Genomic DNA, 21,728 nt, shown 5'->3' with positions numbered 1-21,728 from the left:
AGAGGAGAGGACACTCTGTGGGTCCAGGAGAGCCCCGCCCGGCGCGCCCCTCCCCCAGCCGCAGACCCTCCTCTCCGGGGCAGCGGCGGGTGCCCAGATCGAATCCTGCTCTGACCCTCAGGGGATGTGACCAGGACAAGTGTTTCTCCCTCTCTGGGCCCCCTTCTGTAGAAAGAGAGGGATGGAATCTAGGGCTTCTAAGGTCTGTTTCCGATTACGTATGAACTGTCTCCGTTATATTATAATAATAATAAACGCTAGTCTACTCGATTTATTGAATAACTGCTTAGTGCACCTGCGCAGAGACTTCAGACTACATGTCCCAGAATTCTACGGGGGTCCGGACCTTGTGTTTCTCTGAGACTTCATTTCCCAGAGTCCATCGGAGAGCCAAGGGCGTCACGTGAAAGGGGTTATGTCCAATCAAATTTGTCCTGACCGGCTCCGAGAATTTCCCGAAGGATTCCGGGAAACGTAGTTCAGGGCTTCTGCGCAGGCGCGGTCCCAGCTGGGGCGGGGTTTCTCCCTTCCTCCTAGTGCGTAGATCTGCGTTGGGCGGGCAGCAGGTGAGTGAGGGTGAGGGTGAATGCATGGGGGAGGGGTTCCCCCGTTCCTTCACTTCCTGCTGGGTGAGGGCGGGAGCGCGGACCTGACCTCAGAACCCGGATGTGGTGGCTGTGGGTTCGAATTCCTCCCATTCTGTTTCCTGGCTTTATGCCGCTGGGTAGGTCGCCTAACTTCTCAGGACCTGAGTTTCCTCTTTTGTAAAAGAAGGTATAAACTGAGCGGTTGGACTAGAAATGGGTTTCAAGGGCTCTTTGGACCTGGGATGGCTGGACTGTGGCCGAGTCTGAACCTGGGAAATCCACTGGGGACAATGGGCCAGGCAGTCAGCAGACCCTTACAAAGAAGAAAGGGATAGACAACCAGCATTTATTAAGCACCTACTGTATGCTGGGCATTGTACTAAACACTGGGGATGCAAAGAAAGTTTTAAAAAAAAAGAGAGAATGGTGCCTGCTCTCCAGGAGTTTCCATTCCAATAGCGGAGGTAGACAGGTCCATGAGTTCATACAGGATGTAGACAGGCGGAAGGAAGGTGCTCCTCACCATCTGGGGGGCCTGGGAAGACTTCCTGCAAAAGGCAGCACTGTAGCGGAATCTTTGGCAGAAAGCAGCGAGGGAGGGTTGTGCACTGGGGCTGAGGTGGGTGAAGGTCAGTGTAGAGGATGGCTCTGGGGCGGGAGTGGAAGGCAGGATGGGACAGGGAGCCCTTCTTGCCCCTTCTGTAGTCAGATGCCCCCCCAGTCCACTTAAGGGGGCTGTCACCAGTGCCTTGTTCGCTGTCTTCGGCCTCTTGGCATCTTATTCTGACAAACTGGTCTGGTGGGGAAAAAAAAAAAAGCAAGGGACTTGACAGCGAGTTCAAATCCTGGCTCAGACTCAGATAGCTGTGCGATTATAGTTAATCCCTTCTCTCTGAGCTTCACTTTCTGTAACATGCAAAATGGGAGTAATGATACTGGTAACCACCTGCCTCACGAGGTTATGTAAGGGAAGCATTTTACAAACCTGAAAATGCTATATAGATGTTTGGACCAGACCTGTGATGTATTTCATCATTGTGGGAAAATTCTCAGTAATATGAATTATTATCTATTAGGACCAAGTAGCTCATAGGGTTGTTAGAATCAATGGAGATTTTTGTCTGTATAGAAGTGACTGCATCAGAGCTCCTGGTGAGGAAACTACTGACCCAGATTAGCAATTGTTTTGCAACTTAGAGAATTGCCACGGTCATACAGAGGCTGGACTTGAACCCAGATCTCAGAGGCCTTCTCTATCCACCACACCACCTTGCCTCTTAAATTAGATGATGTGTATAAAGTGCTTTGTACAGCATCGGGTATTGTTTAAATGTCACCTATGATCCTGAGAATCTTTGCTTCAACTCAGACCTTTCTTCCCCCTAGTCATTCCTCTTCATCATAGTCCACCCAAGCAAGCCCGGGATTTAGAATCCTTATACCACTGTTCATACTTTCCTTGGTCTTTGAATCCTTGTGTGATCTGGAGCAAGTCATTTCCTTTTTTGGGCCACGTTTTCCTCATCTCCAAAATAAAAGGGTCAGATGAGACCATTTCTCCATTCCTTTCCATCCTGTTTGGTCTCAGACCAAGCTTTTTTCTCCTTTTTCTTCCTCTTTCCCCAAGTGACCTTCTCTCTTTGTCTTTCTCCTTCAGGTCCTTGAAGATGAGGTTGGCCACATTGTGTGTGTGTGTGTGTGTGTGTGTGTGTGTGTGTATTGATAGTGGATAGATGCTGGTGGTGGAGTCTGGAAGACCTCACTCTTCCCGCCTCTGACAAATACTAGCCCTGTGACCACTGGCGAGTCTTTTACCCCTTTGGTGCTCTAGGTGGATGTCTAAGAACTAAGGAGTTATTAACCGACCAAGTCTGGCTTGTTTGTACGTGTTAGATTGTTTTATACCTTCCCATTAAAAAAAAAAAGCCAGACAGGAGACCCAAGAGAGAGCAGATTCGTGAAAAGGAAGAGAGTATCCAGGAGGAAGAGGTGATCCCCGATGTCAAATGCTGCAGAGTGGGGTCCACAAGGAGGAGGACTGAGAAAAGGCCAAAAGATTTGGCAATTAAGAGGTCTGTGGTAACTGTGGGAGCCTCTCAGGTAGACCTCAGATGAGGCCGGAAGCCAGATTGAAGAGGGAGCAGACCTGTGATCTTATCGGCATGTGGAGGCAGGGGTGCACCTGCTCCAGAACTTCATAGTCTTTGAGAGTACCCTGGGGTAGTGTGAAGTTAATTGACTTGCCCCGGGTCACACAGCCAGCATGTGTCTGAGGCAAGACTTGAAGCCAAGGCTTCTTGCCTGATTCAGCTCCCCATCCAGGCTGAACTACCTCTCCGATGTTATCTGAATTTCAGAAGGCACTGTTCAGTTTCTAGCATCTCCTGCCAGGGTCCCACCCCAGAGTTTTCTTGTGGATTTTTGAAGGCTGTGCTGCCTTATCTGGGCACGAGCTCTGGAATATCCTGCCAGTCTGGAAATAAGTCTAGCATGGGCCAGAACGGGCTGGTTCAAGGACTCACCTGGTTGGCAACATAACCCCAAGATGTGTGCTGCATCCCCAGAGGGTGTACTGTGACAGGTCCTTGAAGTGCTGAAAAACCCTGGGAAAGCAAGTGTCATTCCAGAGCAGTGGTTTGCTGATCTCACAGTAGGAGGCAAACCCTTATATCCACCGAGGAGCCTGGGATAGAATGGGTTTGAATAAATATGGGTTGAATAAATGCGGAATCAGTGAAACACCACAGATGCTCATGCAAAAGCCCCAGGGAGTCTGGCCATCTGTGTAGGACAGTCAGTGTGACTTAGGGTAAAGGTGTCTTCCAGGTGATTCAGTCTGATCTCGGCCTCCAGCAGTCTAAAGGGGTCCACTTCGGGGCACCTGGCCACCAAGTCTTCAGGGGGGTGAAGGCATTAGGGGACAGCCCTGGAAAGCAAGGGGCCATAGGCATAGTGGCCACTGAAATGCTCAACTGAATCGAAATCAAAGGAAAAGTACCTGGCCTGAGACCTTCCTCACCCCAGAGCTTCAGTGCAAAGACCAATTAGAATGAGTTACTGGTGTCAGAGCAATTATTTTCCCCTCCTTGCTGAGTATACTAGACTTCTGACTTTTGTCAGAACATCAAGGGGAACATGGAAAAGTAATGACTCTCCAGTGTTTGGACCTGATGCTTTCAGGGGGAGGTTAGAGATGAGAAGGTTTAAGTGGGAGGAGTCAGTGGGGAAACCTGACCAGAGAGAGAATGAGAACGTGGATCTGGGAAGGGTAAGTAAGAGAATGGTCCTGGATGCTCTATGGCACCATCACCTCCCCCAAACTCACACCCCCTTCTCTGGTCCATTCTACCTGTGCTTTCTGGCCTCTGAACTTCTCAGTCCCCTGGCTACCACCATCCTAGACTAAAGGATCGCTATCCATGATGGAAGAAAAGCCCCTTTCTTGTATCCACGATGGTGGTGTATTTTTTTTTTAAGAATTTTTACTAAGGGGACAGGTAGGTGGCACTGCAGTGGATGAAACACCAGCCCTGGAGTCAGGAAGACCTGAGTTCAAATCCAGCCTCAGACACTTACTAGCTGTGTGACCTTGGGCAAGTCACTTAACCCCAGTCGCCTCACCCAAAAAAAAAAAAAAGGAAACAAAAACGTATTTTTACTAAGAAAGAGGTGCACAGAAATAAAAATGAGGATACTCCCAAATCCGGAAGCAGACAGAGGAATTTATATTGACCATTCACAGTTCTTAGTCTGCTAGGAGTCCCCTAAAATCACAAGGGGTTTTTTCACCATGAACTTGCCATTCTTCCCCAACTTATGTAGTTGAATTTTTAAACCCTAAAGTAGGGGTTTACATTTATTTCTATACAGTTTCATTTGGCTTGGGATTCTAGGCTGGCAGAATCTTTTGAGGATACAAATTCTCTTATCTAGTGTATGCACTTTAATCTACCTCTTTGCATTATTAATTCTTGTTCCTAGTTTTGCCTTTGGAGCAAAGCAGAGAAAGTCCAGCCTTGTTCCATGGGCCAGCCCTTTGGATACTTGAAAGAAAGCTTTTCACGCCACCTTCCCCCCACAAGTCTCTGTGTGTGTGTGTGTGTGTGTATGAGATCTGCAGGCCCTTCCCCATATCAGAATCTCTGATTTTAAGGGACCTCAGTAACCCCCTAGTCCAATCTTTATCTAAAAGGAAGCTTAGCTTCTCTTCTCTGAACACTCTCCAGCTTATTGATGTTGTCCCTAACATAGTGTCCAGAACTGAATTTAATAGTCTAAATTAAATATGCCCATCTAGGGTAAAAAAAAAAAAACAGGACTCTTGCCCCTCTCATTCTGGGTAGTCTCCTCTTTCAGCAACCTGAGCTTCAGCTGTTTGGGGCAGGGGCAATGGGGGTGGTGCCATTCCACACAGGTGACCCCTAAGGACCCCACAGGTGACCCACTAAAGTGCTCAGTTTTTATAGCTTGTCTAGCTATACTTCCCCTTTGTTTTACTTGTAAAGTTGATTTTTTAACCCGACGATTAGACTTTACAGTAATCCCTATTACATGTAATCTTCTTAAAATCAGCTCAGTATTCAATCTGACATGGTCTTTTTGCATCATGACCCTATCATCCAAAGCCTTAGCCATCCCTTCCAGACTTGTGCCACCTGAATATTAAATAAGGCAGCTACCTATGCCTTTAAGTTATTGATGAAAATGTTAAATGGCCAAAGGATAGTCCCTAGGGCATCCCACTGGATGACCTTCCAAACTGACTCACCCTACCTCCCCCCACCCCCATTTGGGGCTTCCACCAAACCTTTCCCTATAACTAGGAAAAACAGTTAAGCAAAATTAGATAGTGAAGCAACCACATCTGCCAGATTATGAAATATTTTGCCCCTGCCAAGTCCCTTAGTTCTCTAATAAAAGAACTGGGAAGGATGTTCCGTGATCTGTCCTTCAGGACCAAGATTGGTCATTGAATCTAATTTTAGATCAGCTGTATTTGAATGGTGTTTATTTACGTTGCTGTAGTCTTTGCTTTTTTTCTGCATCTGTTCATATGCATCTTGTGTTGTTTCTCAAATTCCTCGTAGTCTTCATTTTATAAGGTGAAACATTATTCTGCCACGATTTGCTTGGCCATTCCCAAGGTGATGGAAAGACACGCACTTTTCTCTCCGGTGTTTGGTATTCTTTTACTTTTTACTGGTATTCTGGTATCTATAGGAACTTGATTTCTATCCTCCTTGGTTAAAATGCCCAACTTTTTGGTGGCTCAGAGGGTGTAAATAGTTTATTTACTTTGCTCACACTCTTCCAAACTCTTTATAAGAACACTAGGATGAAGTCACAGCAGCAGCATCAGGACATTAGTGTTCCTGTCTTCCCACATCTCCTCTGGCATTCATTCATTCATTCATTTAATTCATCCATTCACCATTGATTAAGCACCTCCCCTGGTCCAGAGTCCGTGCTAGGCTCTGGGGACAAAAAGCTGAAAACCAAATGTTGCTCCTCCAGCCTGTTCTGGGTGGGAGCTGAATCTGCTTATCTGTGACTTTTCTTTGGTGCTCTGTTGGGTGTAAGATGAAACTGGAGGTGTTTTCACGTCTTATTAGTGATTTGTTATGTTGTCTTATGTTGTTGGTAGTTTGCACTTTTTTTACATAAATATTTATTGAGAGCCTTTAGTTTTCTATCACCCACGTTTCCCAACATACACTTCTCTCCCCCTGGCCATAAAGCTGTTCCATGTAACAAGAATTTAAAAAGACAGGTCAGCAAAACTGGCACCGAAAAATGCATTTTTGTTTTTAAAAAGTTATCACTGTTCCTTCTTCTGGTTGTTCCCTGATCATCCCTTCAGTAATGTTCTAGGAGTTTGCCAAGTAACAAGGTAGAGCTCATTGACTTAGCTTGCAGGCCATAGTCTTTTTTTTAAAATTGGACCAACCTTTGCCCTTCTCCAGTACTGAGGCCCCTTCCATTCTTCAGGATCTTTCAGAGATTAATAGCACCAGTGGTTGGCCTGGGTAGTCCTTATAGGCCTTGTGACTTAAACTTAGCTAAGGCAACTAGCTAGTGTTTTCTTACTATCTCCCTATTTATCTTTAGTTTCAACTTGCTGTTAACCATTATTCCTGTCCTTTCACTGAGCTTACCCCCAAATAATTCAGCAAATTGATTTCTCACATTTGCAGCAAGACAAGTAGGAGGGTGGAAATATTTTTCTCCCTTAAATGAGGGGATAACTGAGTTGCATATTCATTATCATATAGCACATAGTGAGATATGCTAAGCATGCAGCCCATGTCTCTTGATTCCCCAAAGGAAGTTCTGGCCTTTGGAACTTGCTTCATAAGAGAGAGAATCAGTGTCTTCGTAAGTGATATCCATGGTCCTTCCCTCTGATTCTAGGATGAGGTCAGCTGGTGGCTGGGTTCCTTTCAACTTCTCTCTCTGAAAGGACCCTGGAATTACACCCAGATGATGTGTAATTAATTTCACCCTGGTGAGTTGGTGAGTGACAAGGCAGAGTTGGATTCTTTAATAACTTATTTTTTCTTCCTCAGTTCTGGCTTCTCAAGACTCTTGTCTTCCCTGCCAAAGGAGAGTGAAGGAAGAGGAGGAAATGACTTCGGGGTTTCTGACAGCTAGGTCCCAGGTGAGCTAGCATTTCTTTTCCTTCCTGATATGCTTGATCACTCTTCACAGTGTGGATGCATTTCTTTCCCTTTTGTTCCGTTTCTGTGCTCAACCAAGTCATATGCAAGGACTAGAAGACCTAGTGCTCTCTCTCTGAAGGCCGGAGCTGATGGTTTGAGTGCTGTAGGGCTCCCAAAATCCATAGATTATTAGATCTAGAAAGAGTCGCAGGCATCACGTGATCCAGTCCCCTAATCTGATACATGAGTAAGCTGAAGTCAAAAAGGTTGACTGTGTTACGGTGGAAAGTTTGCAGGATTTGGAGTCTTTCTGGCCCTGTCATTTATGACCTTGGGTAAATCACTTCACCTCTTGTCCTCGGTTTCTTCTTCTGTAAAATGAGGGGGTTAGCCTAGATGATTTCTAAGGCCTTCCACCTCTAACTCTAGGATCCTGTGATTTTACTCAAGCTCGCCAGCTGCAGAGCCTGGACTAGAACCAGAGGCCTTGGTAGCTGGTCACTCCTCTCTCCCTTAGGGAGAGAGCCTAGCTTGGTCCATCATAATTCTCTTTAGGCCTAGAAGTCTGGATCAAGGTGTTTTTCTTTAATTAGCCTTTCACTGATATAGTTCTGAATTCATATGTTCTTTTTCCTCTTATAAATAAACCCTACAAAAGCACTCTTGAAGCAAATGAATGTGGTAGTATAGCATTTGGTAAGCTCAAAGACTCCAACTATTGGGCAAGGACTCACTATTTGACAAAAACTAGAAAGAAGTCTGGCAGAAACTCCTATACCTCAACATTTCACACCTTTTACCAAGATAAGCTTTAAATGGATATTGACTTAGACAGGAAGGGAATAGCATAAGCAAATTAGAGAAGGAAGAAATTATATTTCGGATCATTGGTTGTGACTGAGCAAAGGACAGAGGGGATCACAGAAGATAAAATAAATATTTAATTATTAATTTTATAATTTATATAATATATGATTAATTTTATAAGTTTTAAAATTTTTGCATTAAAAAACCCAGCAGCTAAAATTAAATGGAAATCAAGAAAATAAGGGGAAAAAATGTGTTAGCAAGTTTCTTTGATCAAGGCTGGATACTTAATGAGTTGATTCAAATATCTAGGAACAAGAACTGTTCCCTGGTTAAGACGGGGGGCAGGGAACCTGTGGCCTTAATAAAAGGAATTGTTCTGTAAAATTTAGATTCAGTCAAAAGGCCACACTTAAGGACCTACATGGCCACAAGTGGCCTTAAGGCCACAGATTCCCCACGCCTGCCCTAGTAGATCAACGGTGAAAGGATATGCATGGGCAATTCTCAAAAGAAAAAATCCAAGTTATCAACAGACATAAAAAAATGTTCCAAAACACTAACAATAAAAGAAATGTAAACTGAAACAACTGTAAGGTTCCACTTTACATCCATCAGCTTAGCAAAGGCAATTGTTAGAGGGGCTGGACTGTTCATGGAACTGCTAAATGGTGTAGTGCTCTAGAAAGCAATCTGGAACTATTCCTCAAAAGTCACTGAATTTAGGAGACTCACTGAACTGGGTCTTTGACTAGTTATACCATGACTAGTTATATCCCCATAGGGACCAAATAAAGAGATACATATGCAAAAATATTGATAACAAGAGAGCCCCTTATACAAAGACTACAATGTTGTAAAATAAATGTGGGAGACTTATGTACTCTTTCCAATGCAATAACCAATTGTAGCTCCAAAACGAAGATACATCAAACTTCTACATCTTGGAAGAGTCATGAGAGACCAGAGATGCAGAATGAGGGTACACCTTTAGGCATGATCAGCGTGCAGATGTGTCTTGCTTGACTAGAACCCTGGGCTCTGATAGGTGAACTGTGCCTTATCTTGCCTACAACCAGACCTTCATGTCACTTGCCATCTCATTCTAAACCATGCCATTTTGCATGTGTCCTGTTATGTATAAAAAATTCAAGAGGCATAATTTCTGGGTAATTAATCATTTTATTAATTATGGTTAGCAAATAACTAATAAAAGGATGGTCATTTGGCCTTCTCTAATAAACCAAAGATGGATTATTGACACTTATATTGACGCTTATATGCCCTTGGAAGAGTGGGTGTTCCCAACAGACAGCAATCAACTCTGATTGGTTAACAATTAATGAGGAGAATGAATATTCTAATAAGAGGCAGACCTATTCTAAGGAGGGCTGGGGGACTGGCTTTGATTATATTACTCTTACTCCCAGCCCTAGGAAATCTAGACACAGAATCTACCCACCCCCCTTACCCACCACTTCCCCAAGCCTGAGTAGAACATAGTGGGCTTCTCTAGTTGGGTCAGGTTTGAATGAGATTGAGGAGAATGTTAAGTCCAATCTCATTGTCAACCCTACTCTTCAGGGGCTGATTTGACCTAGTAAAGAATGAGGAAATAGGAAGGGGAAAAATCCTGGATCTCCCCAAAAGTAATTGGTTATTAATATAGGAGAGAAATAATCATTTCCCTCAGTCCCCTGCCCCTTTCTAAAAGTTCCACTCTGTGTGTTGTCTTCCTCCATTAGAATGTAAGCTCTTTGAGAGCAGGGCCTGTCTGGTTTGCTTGTATTTTGCCTATCCCTTATATTCTTAGCAGAGTGCCTGGCACATAGTAAGTACTTCATGCTTATTAACTCATTTGTTACTAGTAGAGATGTGGGGCTTTTATTTCTCTTGGGATGAGGAGAATCTATGGAGGAGAGTGTCAGATAATGATGGAGTGCTTGGGAGAAACCAAACTTTTTCCAGTTCTTTAAAAGACAACCCAGCTGCGAATTTCTGGGGACTGTAAAATGAGGATTGCCCCATTTCCTTGCCTGTAAGCCTGTGAAACCAAGAAGCAGCCACTCAGGTTCCCCAGTGTTCCAGAGAAATGAGAGCAGTGGGCATACGCTTCCAGATAGGGCATCCCCTGTGCATGTGTACCTCCACAGCCTCACCACTCCATGGAAAGCCTGAGAGCATCAGGCCCGAAAGGCACCTCCAAGCCTTCCCAGGCGCTCAGAGAGGGACCCCACGTGTGGGGCAAAAAAGGGACAGAGAGGAGAAGGCTTGCTTACCGTCTGATCTCGGCAGGAAGAGGTCATGAGAGCCAGGCAGGTCCGCACCAGGCCCCCAGAGTGAAGGGACTCCAAGAATGCCAAGGCACTGCCTGGAACGAATTCACATGCTCAGAGCCCTCTCTTAGTCAAGTGGCAAAAAGTTTATTGTAACACTTCAGCAAAAGTTGGCAAGGGTCCTCAGGGAACCTGCAAGCTAGTAAGGATGGTGCTGGGGTGTATATGGAAAAGGGGCATAGGAAAGGAATGCCAGAGATACTAATTAGGTAATGCAAGGGGTCCAGGTGTCTTTGGGAGCTATGGATGGGAAAATACAGGGAGTTTTGCAGCGATAATTTTGTTGATACCAGACACTGAGGGAGTTGCCAGAGGCATGGACTTTGGGGATCTGGTGACAAGAGAGTCCTTGGGCCAGCCAGGGACATAAAGCCTTGGGCCAGGCACCCTTCTGTCTGTTCTGATAAGAGAATGTGTTCTGCAGCAAGAGAAAATCTTCTCCCAGGACAGGGGCCTACTGAAAAACTGGAAGGCTTCCAGAGACATGATCTCAGGGCTGGGGCATGAGCACCCTATCGGTAGTGATAATGACAGCCCGACAAAAGGATAAAGGAAAAGGACATCAGTGAAACAGTCAAAACACAAAAGGGAGCAGAAAGAAATTCAGAAAGAGGCACAGACAAGCAGGGCAGTGTTGGAACAGCTGTGTCATATTTGACGCCTACTTGAAAAAAAAACCAAGGTATATGTAGTAGAGATTCATGGCCTCACGTACAGTCTCCATCCTCTGCTCTTTGAATAAGGAAGTGTTCACATTTGTCCACATTTGCCAAATTCATAATAATAAAAAACAACTGAAATTTCAACATGCATTTATTATGTTCTTACAAGTTGTGGTAGAGATCTGATGGAATATGGCTGTACTATAAGAAATGATGAGCTTGTTGATGTTAGAAAAACACGGATAGACTGGCACGAAATAATGAAGAGTGAAATGAACAGAACCAAGAGAGAACATCGCATACGGTCATAGCAATACTGTTTTAAGAACAACTCTGAGCGACTAAGTCATTTTGACTATTATAAACACCCAAATTCACTGCAGAACACCTATGAAAGAAGACACTATCTGAATCCAGAGAAAGAACTGTAAATAGAAATGCGTATAGAATGATTTTACATATATATGTATGTATGTATATGTGTGTGTGTGTGTGTGTGTGTGTGTGTGTGTGTGTGTATATATATATATATATATATATACACACACACACACACACATATGGATATACATACACATATACATATATATGTGTGTGTGTGTGTGTGTGTGTATATATATATATATATATATACACACACACACACATATGGATATACATACACATATACATATATATACACACACACACACACACACACACACACACATAAAATTTATGTCTAATGGTAGCCATCTCTAGGGTAGGGGGCAGGCAAGAGGGAAGGAAAAAAAAGTTATCTGATAACTTTTTCATATGTTTTAAAAGAATAGCAAGTTGTACATAACAGATTTGCAGTTTGATGTGCAATCATCTTTGTTTTTAAAAATTCTACTGTGTTATGGAAATGTTTGTTTTATTTCCTAAATTAAAAATAAAATATTTTTTAAAGATCCTACTATTTTCCAGTCAGTGTGCTAGGTGCCAGGAATATGATAGCTAAAACATTATGTGATGATTAATAATAAAGTGCTGGATTTCCTGGGAGCTTGAAGTAGGTGAGGATTGGTAAGGTTGACCTTGGGCAGTAAAATGAAATTATTAATGTGATAGAGAATCTAATATAAGATGAGATCCAGAGTAAGTCACTCAAGAAATAGGTAAGTTAATGCCATAATAATGCCTTTTCCTCTCCAGGCAGCCATCTTCATATATCCCTCATGCTCCATTGGAGAAGATCCCCCCATGAGCAGGAATGTCTTTTGGTATTTCAGAAAGCACTGACCTTCCAAGATGTGGCTGTGGAGTTTACCCTGGAGGAATGGGGGCTGTTGGAACCTGCTCAGAGGGACATGCACAGGGATGTGATGCTGGAAAACTATGAGAACTTCGTCTCCCTTGGTAAGGACAGGTTTTATCCCAGGAATCAGCATGTCCATTGGGATATCTTTGTACTCTCCCATCTTCAGGACTTTGGGCTGCCTGAAGTATTTTGCTAAGTTTTGACTTGATGAGCAGAGATTAGATTCCTAAATCCTTTGGTGTAGACTCTACAGTCAGCGTAGAGAAACACATAGTGTGGTTGCAACCTCTTTCCACATGGAAAAAAAAAAGCTCTTTTGTTTTCGAATAATTTGAAATGAGAAGTTTTATTGTGATGTCACCAGGACGATTCCTTCCTGGCTGTTTGTTCATCCAGGTCAGAGATTCTCCATTAAAGTCTTAAAGACATAAATAGTTTCTATCCCCTTAGCAGGAAATACGTTAAAATGAGCTCAACTGAGCCCACATCAAACCCTATCATCCATACCCCATATTTCCTAGAAACACAACGTAGAACATTTTTCAGAGGTCCTTCCAAGTATACTCTCTAGTCCCTAAAGAAAAAGAGGCTGAGGTTGAATTCTGAGATGTCTCTCTGATCTCAACACTTTTCCATTTATTTCCCCATGAGCAGGCCTTCCGGTTCCCAAACCAGCTCTAATCTTCCATTTGGAGAGAAGAGAAACATCATGGCTACCAGGAGGAGCAGTCCTAAAAAGTACCTACCCAGGTGAGGGAATTGATAGACATGCACACCAGAGGCATTGCAAGTAGCAGTAGTGAGGTAGTGGGTAGTGAGGTTGTCGGGAACTCTCTTTAAGGCCCCCAGCGCTGGCCAGCCAGCCTGAGATTCCTCTGCTAACTTCATCATCTACTCCCATCTCTTGTGTTTCCATCCTGTCTGAGAGGAAAAGGTGATCTTCCATAGTGCTGCCAACTCTTCCTGCTTTGCTCTGGATCCCATCCCTCCTGTCATTCTTCTCTTCTGATACCCTTAATCTCCCTTGCTTTCAGATATCCCTTGTTTCCTGTTATCAGTGTTCTAATTCATCTCTCTCCTTTCACTGCCAAAAACTTTTGCTTGGTACCCTCTATCTCCATTTCCTCTTATCTCTAGTCTTTCTTTTTTCTGTTTTTTTGTTTTTGTTTGGTTTTGTTTTGTTTTTGTGAGGCAATTGGGGTTAAGTGAACGCAAACTATATATTTACTGATAGGATCCTAGCCTTTGCCCAGGTTTGGCTTAGGATTTTGAAGTCTATATTTTCCAAAATAAACTTGTTTTCCTTTATGAAAATTCAGACAATGTATAAAGTCTGAGCAATTAGTTGCTTTCTTATTATCTCCTCCTTACTGATCTTGGGCTTCATTTCCTTGAAAGAATATTTGCTCAATGATGTATAATTATAATGACTAAGCTCAAAGCAGGAGAAGAGAGTAGAACATTGGAATTCTTTCATTTCTTGCATTGGTGGCAGATTTGTGGTGTGAAATATTACATGTACTGTCAGACTCGGTCTATGTTGGTGTTGCTGAACTTCTGTTTTGCCTTTTTATTCTTTGCAGCAAGGAATAGTTTATTGGATAGTGGAAAGGGTGGGGTATATTTGGAAATAAAGATGATATAAAAATAAATTACATCATTAAAAATGTAAAGGTTTTTAAAAAGAAATATCTCATTTTATTTGTAAAGCGCTTAACATAGTGCCTGACTATCTAGGCTCGATATAAATGTTAGCTAGTGTTATTATTACTGTTGTTATTGTAATTAACTGTACCAGATTGATCATTATTTTCATCAATAAAGGAGACAGTATCTAGAACTAGTTTATTTCTCAACATAAAGATCAATAGGTATTTTTTGTTATTGTCTTTAAAATTTATTGCCATGAGCCTTAGTTCATCTGAGGCTTTACTGTTCCTGACACAGTTCTTATAGGGCCCTGGTGTCCTTTTGGTTCATTTTTGATTACTTGCCCTTGGAGAGCAATAGATATTGATAGCACTTCTTTTATTGTTCTCAGATTTCCTTGTACGGAAGACAAATTGGAAAACCACAGAGTCAGCTCCAAGGCAGCATATTTCTACAGGAGAATTATCCAAGAAAAGACTCAAAAAGGAAGGTCCTAGGGATGATAAGTTGGAAGAAGCATGGGACTGTGATGTCAGGTTAGGGAGGCAGAACAGCAACCCAGAGAGACCATGCAGACCATTAAGAGTCATTCACAGCAGTACTTTTAATGAGTTAAACACTAATGAATATAATACTTGTGAAAAAAAGGTCGATCTAGGGTCAAACCTCATTCCACAACAGAAAGTTACTGTAGGAAAATGTCTACATAAATATGATACCCTTGGAAACAGTGTCAGACCATGTTCAGACTTAATTAAGCATAATAGAATCTCCCTGGGGAAGAAACTTCCTAAGTATAATAATTGCAGGAAACCTTTTATTTACCATTCAAACCTCATTCATTACCATAGACTACATACACGAGGAAAAGACCTTAGGTATAATCAAAGTAGCAAAGATTTCAGCATCAACTCCTCATGCCCCATTGTACATCAAAAAATAAATACAGGAGAAACCCCTTACAAATGTAATGAATGTGGGAAAGCCTTCAAGCAGAAGAAATATCTAAAAACACACAAGATAATTCATATTGGAGAGAAATCCTTTGGATGTAAAGAATGTGGGAAAGCCTTTAGCAATAATCACAGCCTGTCTCAACATCAAATAATTCATACTGGAAAGAAACCATTTGAATGTAATGAATGTGGCAAAGCTTTCAGTAGCAAACGATACCTAATTGAACATCAAACAGCTCATACAGGAGAGAAACCTTATAAATGTAATGAATGTGAAAAAGCCTTCAGCTGGCATGCAAGCCTCTATGTACATAAGAGGGTTCATACTGGAGAGAAGCCCTTTGAATGTAAGGAATGTGGGAAAGCCTTCAGTAAGAAGGTATATCTTATTAGGCATAAGGTAATTCATACTGGAGAGAAGCCCTTTGAATGTAATGAATGTGGGAAGGCTTTTAGGCACTACTCTTCCCTTATGCAACATCAGAAAATTCATACAGGTGAGAAGCCCCATAAATGTAACGAATGTGAGAGAGCCTTCAGACAAAAGGCACATCTTGAAATTCATAAGAGAATTCATAATGGAGAGAAGCCCTTTAAATGTAATGAATGTGGGAAAGCCTTCAGGAACAAGGTATACCTTAATACACATCAAGTAATTCATACTGGAGAGAAACCCTACAAATGTAATGAGTGTGGGCGAGCCTTTAGGCGGAAGGCACACCTGGAAACACACAAGATAATTCATACGGGAGAGAAGCCCTTTGGATGTAATGAATGTGGGAAAGCTTTCAGCAGTAATCACCATCTAAATCAACATCAGACAATTCATACTGGAGAGAAACCTTACAAATGTAATGAATGTGGGAAAGCCTTTAGCAGTAATCACTACCTAACTCAACATCAAACAATTCATACTGGAGAGAAACCTTACAAATGTAATGAATGTGGAAAAGCCTTCAGCACCATTGCCCGCCTTCAGACACATAAGCTAGTTCACCCTGGAGAGAAACATTTTGAATGCAATGAATGTGGGAAAGGCTTCAGATACAGATCAGGCCTCATACGCCATCAAAGGACTCATACTGAAGAGAAACCCTATAAATGTAATGAATGTGGGAAAGTCTTCAAGCGGAGCTCATCTCTTATGCAACATGAGATAATTCACACTGGAGAGAAGCCCTATAAATGTGATGGATGTGGGAAAGCCTTTAGCCGGAAGGGAAACCTTGAAATACATAGGAGAATCCATACTGGGGAGAAACCTTACATATGTAGCGAATGTGGGAAAGCCTTTAGGCATAAAGGAAGCTTTAATGCACATAAGAAAATGTATACTGGAAAGAAACACTTTGAATGTAATGAAAGTGTAACAGCCTAGGCAAAGACCAAATTGCTGTACATAATAGAAATCATAGGCTATAGATACCCATTAAATACATGGAACTTGAGGAAAATTTGCATTGCAAAAAACATCATGGAATTCATAGTAAAGAGAAACCCAATGAATGGCTTGGTCTTTAGCTAGAAGGGAAACCTTATTGAGAGAAATATTTTTAGCGTAATTAATGTGGGAAAGCTTCCAAATGATGTAGAAACCTTAAGGAATATTAGAATTCGTGCTGGAAAGAAACTTTCTAAGTGTAAGAAATTTGGAATAGCCTTGAGCTAAAAAGCAAAGCTTCATGTTGAAGAGAAATACTCTCAATGCAGGGAATGCACAAGCTTTCAAATAAAATGGAAAGATTACATACCGTAATAGAGTGCATTCTAGAGAGAAGCTCTTCTTGAATGTAATGAATGTGAGAATACTTTCAGGCTTAGGCAAATGTTTATTACACGTAAGAAAATTGTTACTGTAGAAAATGTGTTTATTTTATTTGATTGTTAATATTTAGTGTGTTTGGGAAAGCCTTCCAGAGGGAGCCTCTGGATAATACCCCCTTAAATGTTATTAATGTACTTTGGAGCTCATCAAAGACTACATACTGCAGATTTTTTGTGCAGTTGTAGTTTTTGGATAAAAGCTTCAGAAAATTTCACAAAATTTTAGGATTGTAAGGAATCTTAGAAGCTCATGTAATCCAACCTATACTTGTAAAAGAATCCGTTCTACAATATTGCCAAATGGTAACCTGGCCTTTGAAAGCCTCCAATTAGGGCATATATCCCTTATCTTTGTCTGCCACAGGGACCTTAGAGTATCTGTTGTACATTTCCAGCACTGAGACACTAGTGGTCCAGTCCAGTAGTTAAGCACCAGTTGAGCTTGTGGCAAGGTCTGGAAGAATTCTTAGTGGACATCTGGTCCAACCTGATTCATCTTAGTTTTCCTTTATCTGATCATTCACACATAACTTTAAATTTTTTAAAAACTTGGTGCATTATTTCAACCCAACAAACATTTAGCACCTACATACATTTTGTTGTTTATCACTTGAAATAAAAAGAAAAAAAAATAAAACATTTATCTCCACCCTCCTCCCCAAATCCTCCTGTCTTCTGAACTTCCCTATTACTGTCAAGGACACCACCATCCTCCTAGTTACTCAGGCTCACAAACTTATTATCATCCTTAATCCTTCCCTCTTATTCGCTCCATATATCCAATCTCTTGCTCAACCTCATCATTTCTACCTTCTCACCATTTCTCATATATGTCTTCTCTCCACTTCCATAGTCACTACCATATTTGAGGCCCGTCCCACCTCTCAACTTATTATAGTAACCTAATTGCACTCTCTGTCTCAAGACTCTTCTCCACTCCAGTTGATTTACCAACCAAGTACCAAAGTGGTTTTCCTGAAGCACCTGCCTGTTAAAACAACTCCAGTGACTCCCTGTTACCTATAGGAACAAATATAAAGTCTGTGTTTTGTGAAAGTCCCCTGGCATAAGGGTATTCTTCCTGAGAGGACATGGGGTACCCACTGATCCCTGCTTTCCATGACTGGGCTCACAGTGCTTCCCCAGTTACTTCCCCAGAGTAAGTACACCTACCAACAGGTAAAGTCCTTTTCCCAGGGCCTGGTTTGTGCCTAAGGAAAGGCCAGTGGGTCAGCCTGAGATGTCAGGAAAACAAACCCCTTAATGAGTTCGAGTGCCACGAATAACATATAAAACAATGGGGTCCATTCAAGGCAAAGCTTGCTTGGCAGGGAATTGGCCAGGAAATGGAAAGAGGGAAAAGGAGAAGAGGATCCAATATGCAATGCAGACACACACCCACTGTGTCATATAGAATCCATATAAGGGCAGCACTGTACTGGGGAGCACAGAGAAAGGTCCATTCACCTGGAAAGGAGTGCTCCAGCAGGTAGGCACACCCCCATACTCCCTTCTAAGGGTGGAATATTTACACTCTGATTCTGGGTGGTCATTTGCATGTCAGCATTCAGGGCAGGGCACACAGAATTGAGAAATAGTCTGGCAGTCGATAACATAATTTTTGGGTATACAGTTGCACTAATCTTGGGAAATTTGCCTATATTTTTCCAATACTGGCTTCACTGATCTACAGCCTCCTCTAAGGAGAGACTTATAGTGGTTTCAAGACCAGCAGGTCTGATCATATAACAATGGTATAGAAATCAGGGACTAACAGGGGAACCCCATGACCTTCTGGGAAGAATTCCCCTATGCCAGAGCATTGTCACAAAACAGTTGGGTGTTTAAAGTTCCTCACCTTCCTTTTTTTTTTTCTAGTTTTCTTATACTTTACACCCCTCCATGAACTGTACAATCCAGCTATACTGGACTACTTACCATTTCTTGTGGGTGACATCCACTTAAAACATTGTGTCTTTGCATTGATGACCTATGCCTGAAATGCCCTTCTTCCTCAGCCCTAATGTTCTCTGGCTTCCTTCAAGATGCAGCTCAAATGCTGCCTTCCACAGGAAATTTTTTGTTGCTTTCCCAGCTTTGAAAGCCTTCTCCTCTTAACATTGCCTTCCATCATATCTGTATCTCGATGTACCTATTTTTTTACATTTTAGAATGTAAGCTCCTTGAGGGTGTGTACTATTTTTGTGATGCCCTCTCTTGGCACCCTAACAGTGCCTTGCTCATCTGTGTGCTTTCTGAGCAAGTGTCCTTCAAGGAGCCGTACAAGGAGAGGACACTAACAAATGGGGGGCAAGAAGGGAGAGACGTTGGGGAAGATTGTCCCATAGGAAATGGCAACTGAGCTAAGTCTTGAAGGAAACCAAGGATTCTAGGAAGTGGAGGTAAGGAGAGCATTCCAGCTAGGAGGGACAGTTTACCCAAAGGCACGAAGAGCAGAGACCTTGTTGGGTTTAGGAAACACCCTGTTTGGTGAGTTTGGTTGGAATAAACTGAGTTAAAGAGGGTTAATATGAAATGAATTATAGAAAGGAAGGTGGGAGCCAGATTGTGAAGTGCCTTAAAATACAGGTTAAGGAGTTTGCATTTTGTTACAGAGGTAGGTAGTAGGTGCCACTGAAGATTTTATATTGACAGCAATTACCTCCAAAAAAAGAACTCCACCACCACCACCAAACTCCCAATAGGCCCTTACCAAAACAAATGAAAAAACCTGATGGTTAAATAAAAGCATGAAATACAATGATTACAAATGATTGTACAGGCAAAACCCACTTTATGTACCTTATTGCTAAATGGGAAAAAAGGATATGTATTTTAGTATTAATAATTTAAGACCAACATTGTATCTGATGACCTTAGTTTTGTTGTGTTTTTACATTGTTTTCATTTATATTGTAGTCATTATGACATTCTTTTGATTTCTTTTTCACTCTTTAATCAATCAGTAAACATTTGAGCACCAGCCACTGTGCTAAGTGCTAGGGATACAAAAAGAGGCAAAAGACAGCCCTTGCCCCCAAAGCGCTTACAATCTAATAACTTCATACAAATCTTCCCATGTTTCTCAATTCTTCATATCCAAATTTCCTTACTGTACAATAATATTCCTTTACATTCATATAGCAAAGTTTATTTCAGCCATTCCTAAAACATTAGGCCCATTATGTGTCCCCAGCTTTTCATTATCAGAATGAGCAACTGCTATATATATTCTGGTCTACATAGGATTCTTCTTTCCATTCATGACTTTGTCAGGCACTAAGCCCGATAGCGGGGCCAGGTAGATAGAAAGATAGGAACAATGTCCTAACTTTTCGAACCATTTCACATTGTTTTCCAAAACGGTTGAACCAGTCACCACCATTAGGGAATTAGTTTGCCTGGCCTCCTATTTCTCAGTAATTTTAATTTATTTTGAAAACTATTTGTTTATACCTTTTAACTACTCGTCTCTTGGGGAATAGCTTATAATCGTAAATTTTGTGTCAATTTCCTATACATTTTGGATGTCAGACTTGTATCAAAGATGTTTGGCACAAAGGTTTTTTATCATAATCTGTTTTTCTTCTTTTTGCCACATTTATGCAAAAAGCTTCAAAATTTCATAGGATAACAATTATCTGTCTCCCACATTAGAACTTAAGCTCATTGAGGGCAGGGCCCAACGTGGCTTTTCTATTTCTATTTCCAATGCTTAGCATAGTGCATGGCTCCTAGATAAGCACTTAATGAAAACTTTTTCATTCACTTTTTTCTACCCTGTATCTAATTGTTTTCTTTTCCTATCCACAATTGTGAATGATGTAATTAATCTTCCAATCTCCTCTAACTGTTTTGTAGTTGGTATCTTCTACTTGGGTCATTTATTTATTTGAAATTTGTTCTGGTATGTGGCATAAGGATATCAGAATCTCAGAGTGGGAAGGCACTTCCAAAGCCATTGCATCCAAACAATGCCTGAAAAAGATAACTTATAGCATCCCTTTATGATGTATTTCCCCTATGGAAGATTCTGATTAAAACCTTTTCTGCCAACCCTGTCCTGGATATTAAAGTATGTAGATACAAAGCCTTGCTCACACTCAACTGATTTAATCATAAAATTTCTAGAAACTATACCAAATTAAGAAGAGGACAGAGTTCATGGAGAGTGCATGTGATTGAGCTTTTCAACACAACTGAGTCTCAATATTGTTTCTATTTGTAAGAGATGAGCCAGTGGCGGCAATGCCCCAGGCCAAGTCGGGGAGAACAAACCGACCAGTTGTCTGACAATTCGACTCACAATGGGATTTCAATGTATGTTCCAGATTCTGTCCTCCTTTGGAATCATGTGATGGCCAGTCAAATTTCTTTTCATGAGTTAACATCTTTATTTCATATTCTTTATTATTCATTTTTTTGTATAGGCATAGAAACACCTTATGCTGCTCAGGTATCACTGGAAACCTTACAGAGATGAACTGATTCATCCAGAAATAGTGCTAAGGATGGGTATACATTACTTAAAAGGAAAATAAGAGATAAAATGTGCATTAGAATAGCATGAGAAGTTGAACATGCCTGAGGAAGTGCTTGAAATGGCAAAGGGATGGATGCTGGAAAACCTTTGTGTGAAGATGAGAAGAAAACTTAGGAAACTTGACAAACCTTGCAAAAAAGCATACCATAGGGTCAGCTAGGTGGTGTGGTGGATAGAGCACCCACCCTGGAGTCAGAAGGACCTGAATTCAAATCCAGACACTTGACACTAGCTGTGTGACCCTGGGCAAATCACTTAACTCCACTGCCTAGCCAAAAAAAAAAAAGCATACTATATATTAATGGTGGAGAACTGACCCACTAGGATTCCCTTTTAGTCAGAGATCTTTGAGAGACAGACTGACAGAGAGGCAAAGACATTGACTGGGAAACAGTCGGAGACAGACGAGGGGAGGGAGACCC

At 41.8% G+C, this 21,728-nt stretch overlaps 1 protein-coding gene across 3 annotated transcripts; it reads left to right on the top strand.

Annotated features, from left to right (window-relative positions):
• The first annotated feature begins 497 nt into the window (after window positions 1-497).
• Window positions 498-20,759, top strand: LOC110202937 (uncharacterized). 3 transcript variants are annotated; one of them, XM_020979303.2, is made up of 5 exons: window positions 498-566; window positions 7,154-7,245; window positions 12,305-12,431; window positions 12,988-13,083; window positions 14,375-20,759. In XM_020979303.2, exons 2-5 carry the CDS (start codon window positions 7,213-7,215, stop codon window positions 16,315-16,317), a joined length of 2,199 nt encoding a protein of 732 aa, XP_020834962.1. In that variant the 5' UTR covers window positions 498-566; window positions 7,154-7,212; the 3' UTR covers window positions 16,318-20,759. The 3 variants fall into 3 exon arrangements, with proteins under 3 accessions (XP_020834962.1, XP_078005445.1, XP_020834961.1); XM_078149319.1 differs by lacking the exon at window positions 498-566 and adding an exon at window positions 2,301-3,855; XM_020979302.2 differs by lacking the exon at window positions 498-566 and having other exon boundaries at window positions 7,158-7,245; window positions 12,228-12,431.
• Window positions 20,760-21,728: the final 969 nt, after the last annotated feature.

Source organism: Phascolarctos cinereus, unplaced genomic scaffold (assembly GCF_003287225.1).
Source record: "Phascolarctos cinereus isolate Bilbo 61053 unplaced genomic scaffold, phaCin_HiC Scaffold_2;HRSCAF=192, whole genome shotgun sequence".
NCBI lineage: Eukaryota > Metazoa > Chordata > Mammalia > Diprotodontia > Phascolarctidae > Phascolarctos > Phascolarctos cinereus.
This window is presented reverse-complemented; position numbering and strand designations above follow the sequence as displayed.